The following is a 5,824-nucleotide window of genomic DNA, read 5'->3' on the forward strand; positions in this document are numbered from 1 at the left end:
AGTATTTGAAGAATTATAAGCATAAAAATTTCGTGTTTAGGAGAGATCTCTGTGGTGGTTTGAAAGAAAATGCCCCCCCCCCAAGTGAGTGGCATTATCAGGCATAGCCTTGGTGGAGAAAGTGTCATTGTGAGGGTAGACCTTGAGGTACTTTTTGCTCAAGCTAACTTCCTGTTGCCTTTGAGTCAAGATGTAGAACTCTCAGCTCCAGCATTTCATGTGCCTGCATCCTGCCATACTCTCCTTCATTATAATAATGGACTGAACCTCTGAAATTGTTAAGATTGCCCCTCCATTTAAATGTTTTCATTTATAACTGTATGGTCACATTGTCTCTTCAAAGCAATCAAAACTCTAAGACAAATTCAAAAGAACAAAAATAGCTTGTTTAAAGTATATATTTGTTATAAAATACCAGTGTAAAAGGTATATAGGGAAAAATAAATGTAATAAAAGATTCTATAAAACTGAAGTTTAGTTTTTTCAATTACAATAAATTAGAATGGAAAAATAAAGAAAAGGAGAAGTAAGATTAAAAAAGACTTTAACCAACTATAGTTTAGGAGCATATTTTGAATTCCTAGTTAAATGAATCATCTTAGAAAAAATGTAAGACAAACGAGAAAATATTACAGCAAAAGAATGTTGATGTGGGAGTGTCATATCAATCTGTTGATTTCATTGGTTAATTAATAAAGAAACTGCTTGGCCTGATAGGTTAGAACATAGGTGGGTGGAGTAAGCAGAACAGAATGCTGGGAGGAAGAAGAAGTGAGCTCAGACCCATGCCTCTGCTCTCCAGGGCAGATGCAATGAAGTTCCTACCCAAGATAGACGTAGGCTAGAATCTCCCTGGTGAGTCACCACCTCGTGGTGCTACACACATTAATAGAAATGGGCCAAGCAGTGTTTATATGAATACAGTTTGTGTGTTGTTATTTCGGGGCATAAGCTAGCCAGTGGCCAAGAGCCAGGCAGCAGAACACAGCGTGTAGCTCCTACTACAAAAAGGCAGCCGGGAGCTGGGTGGCAGGTAGGCAGCCCCGCCGCTCCTACTACAGAATGTTATAAAACAAAGAATTTAAAAGCAACCATAGATAGAAGTGTATCATAATTTTATTTTTATAATCTTTGTGATTTTTAATATGATAAAAAAGAAAATAGGGAATAGTCTTGAACTCATTGGCATAGGAAAAGACTTTCTAAATAGAACACTATTAACACAGGCATGAAAATAAACAGATAACATATGGGACATCATGGAACTAAAAAGTTTCCACACAGCAAAGATCATTGTCATTCAGTCAAAACAGCAGCCTCCAGAATGGAAAAATATTTTTGTCAAATACACATCTAATATAGGGCTAATATCAAAAATAAAATAAAGAACTAAAAAACTAGGGATCAAGAAAACAATTCAATTAAAAATGAATTACAGATATAAAGAGAATTATCAATATAGTAAACTCAAATGGCTTAGAAGCACTTAAAGAAATGCTCCTTAGGAGAGGGTTGGAGGGGAGGGTAAAGGCAGGGATGGGAGCAGAGAAAAATGTAGAGCTCAATAAATATGGTTTGCATACTAGCTCTTAAATCAATATTAAATAAGCCACAATCAATAAAACCACCAAGGTTATATATAGGTCATATATTATATATAGATATAAAATATAAAGTACTGTGGTAAGGAGACAGATATTCCTAGGAAAGTAAATATGACAGACAGTGATGGATGGATGGGGTGGGGAAACTGTAATTGGAGACACAAGTGGGGAAGGAAACAAAGGAAGGAATACAAGGAAAGACAGCTAATTGTCTTTTGAGAGCCATTTGTGTGGTAGTATGGAAATACAGTAGAAGCTTCCTAAAATATATACACATGTGAATTTAATCTAAATGAAATGTCTGGGAAAGACAGAGTCCTAACACCAAATTAAGATTCTAGTCCTGGGATTGGTTTACATCTAATTACATTGTTGGACAAAAGGGTTTCATGGAAATACATGAACAACCCAGGCTGCTGCCAAGACTCTTGATTGCTTTATACCAATTAACAGCAAGGTCTGCTGCTGAAGAGATCACCTACACAATTCACAGTCTTTATCCATATGTGCTAGTATCTTTGGTACAGGAAGGTACTTTGCATACTATCAAAAAAGAAACATAAATTCAAACCCAGCTACAAATCCTTTGAACACACCACAATGTCCTGCCTGCAAGATATGCTAGGGCAATGGTGACACAAAGCTTATAGGGATGACCAACTAATATGATTTTACTTAAGGCCCATTACATGAGATGGAACTCATAACCAACATTGCTTGGGAGACCAAGACTTCGAGACTAGATAGCCCAATAACCTAGGATAAAACCAAATATTACTTTTCTACTAAAAGAACATTGCAGTAAAATTACTCCTAATGACATTCTGTTGCACTCATAGATCAGTGCCTTGGTTAGTCATCATCAGAGAAGCTTCCTCCTGCAGCAAATGAGAACAAATACAGATATCCACAGGCATACAATATGATAGAGATAACTTGGACCTATCATATTCCTCCCTTCTGGGCTGAGGAAACTTTTTGCAAGAGGAGGCAGAAAGAGTATAAGAGCCAGATGGGATGGAGGACACTATGGAAATAGGAGTCTCTAAATCAATAGGATTGATGCACATATGAATAGAGACTGACATAGCATGGTCAAGGCCTGCATGGGTGTGCACCAGATTGGGTCCTATAGGTGAAAGGAGAAGTCAACACATATCCCCATCCCTCCCCAGAAGCTCTCTCTAACTGATAATCACTTGCAAAATAGGAATTTAGTTTTCTTCATCCTTGAGTCTCACTGGGGAAACAAACTACTCGTAAGGGTAGGCTGCATTTTTAGAAAACACATTCAATGCCAAAAGAAAACACACTCAATGAAGGTCCTTTTCAAATAATGTCATGTCTGGACTTTTTTTTTAACTCATCATATATTTAAATTTTAGTTGTATACAATACACATACATAATATATATTACACACATATACGTACACATACATATACACAATTACTTTCTCTTTACTTGTCCTTTTATGTATATATTATGACGTCAAGTTTTGTGGCATATACCAAAGTCTGCCAATGAATGAGTTGATCTATATCTGTTTCTTGTGGCTTTTCTTTGATCTTTTCCTTCTGTTTGTTTTCTAATGTTAGTTGTTGTTTTATATATTATAGTAAATAATTTATGTTATTATTTCTTAGAATCCTGTTTGTTTTCAAATAAGATGAAGAAAAAGGTGGATATGGATAGGAGGGGAGCTAGAAAGGAACTCAGGAGCAGGGGGAAGAAATCATAATCAGGATAGAGCATATTAGAAAAAAATTCATCTTCAATTAAAGAAAAAAATCAAAACAGGGTCTATGAAGATGGCTCAGCAAAAAAGCACACTTGCTACCAAGCCTGGACTCCATGTGGTAGCAAGGGAGAATTGAAACTCACAAGTTGTCCTCTCACTTGCAAACACAAACCAGGCAAGCACACACCCAGCAACACACTTGCGTGCATGCACACATGCACACATGTACACATGCCCGCGCATGCACACACACACTAAATGCATGTTCTAAAGTTAAATCAAAAAAATGAAGAATCTCCATGTTTTATTTATACATATTAAATATTCTTTATGCATATATTTGGGACTATAATTATTTCAAAGTTTGGAGGTTTTTAAGATTTTAATTATATGCTCAGATTTTACCCACCTGAACAGTCTGAATGTGAAAATCTGAAAACTAAAATTCACTAAAATGTAAAATATATTTCTTTGTATATTTATGTGTATGGGTGTTTTGCCTGAATATATGTCTGTGCACCACCTGTGTGTCTATAAATTATTGTGTACTGATGACTGCAGATGTCAGAAGATGGCAGTGGATCCACTTGGACTGGTGTTAGTGTTTTGACCAACTATCATGTGGATACTTAGAATTGAACCTGGGTCCTCTGGTTAAGCAGCCAGTGCTCTTAACCACTGATCAATCTCTCCAGACCAAAATACACAAATCATTACCCAAAAAGTCAGATTTTAGAACTTAAGTGTTTCTTTTGTAAATCTTTAACTTGTCCTTAAATTATTTAATGATGAAATAACTGAAATTTTCTGCAAAAGAAGACACAATAGGAGATAAATTGGTGTCAGTATTGATAAAGCCACTTTAGCTATACACTGATAATTACTGAATCTGAATGAACACATTGAGATTTATAATTAACACTACTTTGCATGATTTTGAGATTTGTACAAGATATAAAATAAAAATAAGACATATGAATTGTAAGAAAACTTAATAAATTCAAAGATACAAATATATGTTAATTACAGACAGCCTTTATTCTCAAAGTATTGAGAAAATTAATAAGTGCCTGTTGATACTGTTTACTAAGTTTTTTTTTTTGAAAAAAAAAGGAGCTCTGGTAAAGTTTTATTAAAGGAAAATTTTTTTACTTTTCACCAGTCTGTTCTGGCATGCTTCTAATAATGTCAGAATCACCTGGGTCAATGGTGGCCAGTGTGCATACTCTGTAGTATTTTCCACACGCTGTGCCCAACTCAATGTTATTGCCACTGTAGTGATGGACACCAGTTTTAGCCAACATGGCATAGTATTCTATTTCAGATTTCCTCAAGGCGGGGCAGTTGTTGGCGAGGATCACCAATTTCGCTTTGCCCTGTCTGATCATCTTCAGAGTCTGTTTGTATCCCAGAACATACTTCCCACTTTTCATAACAAGCTGGAGCCGAGAGTTGATCGACTCCAGAGACTTTTTCGTCTTCTTTGCTGCCACCATCTTCCTGTCTTAGGTGAGGGACGGCCCCCAACCAAGACCAGCCACCAAGATGGCCGAGGAGTGAGAAAGGGCCTGTTTACTAAGTCTTTATGAAGTGATATGACTATTAAATGCTACAGTATCTTCTTTATTATGATAAATTCAGATGAGTTTAAAATGTCACCAAACTACTCTACTCTGTTGCTCTGATGCTCATCACAAAAATAATCTACCTAAACTTCAATGAACATATTTTACTAGGAAATATAAGCATTATTCATTTATGAAATAAGCTAAAAATTATATGTGAAACTTTAAAAACACACACAGTGACAGACACATTTTTCCCCACATGTGCATCTTTTATCCTACATTCACACGTTCAAGTAAAAACCAAGATGAATCAGTCATCTTTGTAGTTCAAATGTTACCCATAATTCATTATTTATCAAACTGATTATGAAAATGCATGCCTAGGGGCAAATTTCAATATCAGTTTTCTTATACATTCTGAATAGCCCCTTGACTACATATAAATGAACATTTAAACTGTTAATTATACTCTATTACTTTCTCATCTATCACAAAGTCAGGCAATACTTCATACTTATTCAAAGTCTCCCGTCTTCCTTATAGCACAATGATTCTTTTTAAGAGCAGAGATTATTTTTCAAGACAGGGTTTCCATGTAGCCCTTGATGTCCTGGAACCAGCTGTAGAACAGACTGGTCTCAACCTCACCGAGATCCATGGAGCAGAGATTTTTAACAAACCTAGCTTCAAAGAAAACATGCTTTTTTCCCTCCTTGCTTGATGGTTTATTTTTCACAGTTACAACTTTCCTCCCTCATCAAAATTTCCCCCTTCTATGCACCTCCACTAAAGTTTTATTTCTGAGGGGGCAGTATATGCAAATGATCATCATTTATTTTAGTGAGGTGTTAATTGCTGTGTATACCCAACATAACAGAGATCCTCTTAATTCAAATTAGTCTGAAACCTATC

General features: G+C 35.8%; 1 protein-coding gene across 1 annotated transcript; it reads right to left on the reverse strand.

Moving 5' to 3' along the window:
* Positions 1-4,492: 4,492 nt before the first annotated feature.
* LOC121443452 (60S ribosomal protein L30-like) lies at positions 4,493-4,840 on the reverse strand. Its single transcript, XM_041645206.1, has one exon. It carries the CDS (start codon positions 4,838-4,840, stop codon positions 4,493-4,495), a length of 348 nt encoding a protein of 115 aa, XP_041501140.1.
* Positions 4,841-5,824: the final 984 nt, after the last annotated feature.

This window comes from Microtus oregoni, unplaced genomic scaffold, assembly GCF_018167655.1.
Source record: "Microtus oregoni isolate MIOR12 unplaced genomic scaffold, Mior012 000107F_000, whole genome shotgun sequence".
Classification (NCBI taxonomy): domain Eukaryota; kingdom Metazoa; phylum Chordata; class Mammalia; order Rodentia; family Cricetidae; genus Microtus; species Microtus oregoni.

Bases quoted from the DNA above. Each gene is read 5' to 3' on its own strand.
- LOC121443452 (XM_041645206.1), bottom strand. From the start codon at position 4,840: ATGGTGGCAGCAAAGAAGACGAAAAAGTCTCTGGAGTCGATCAACTCT.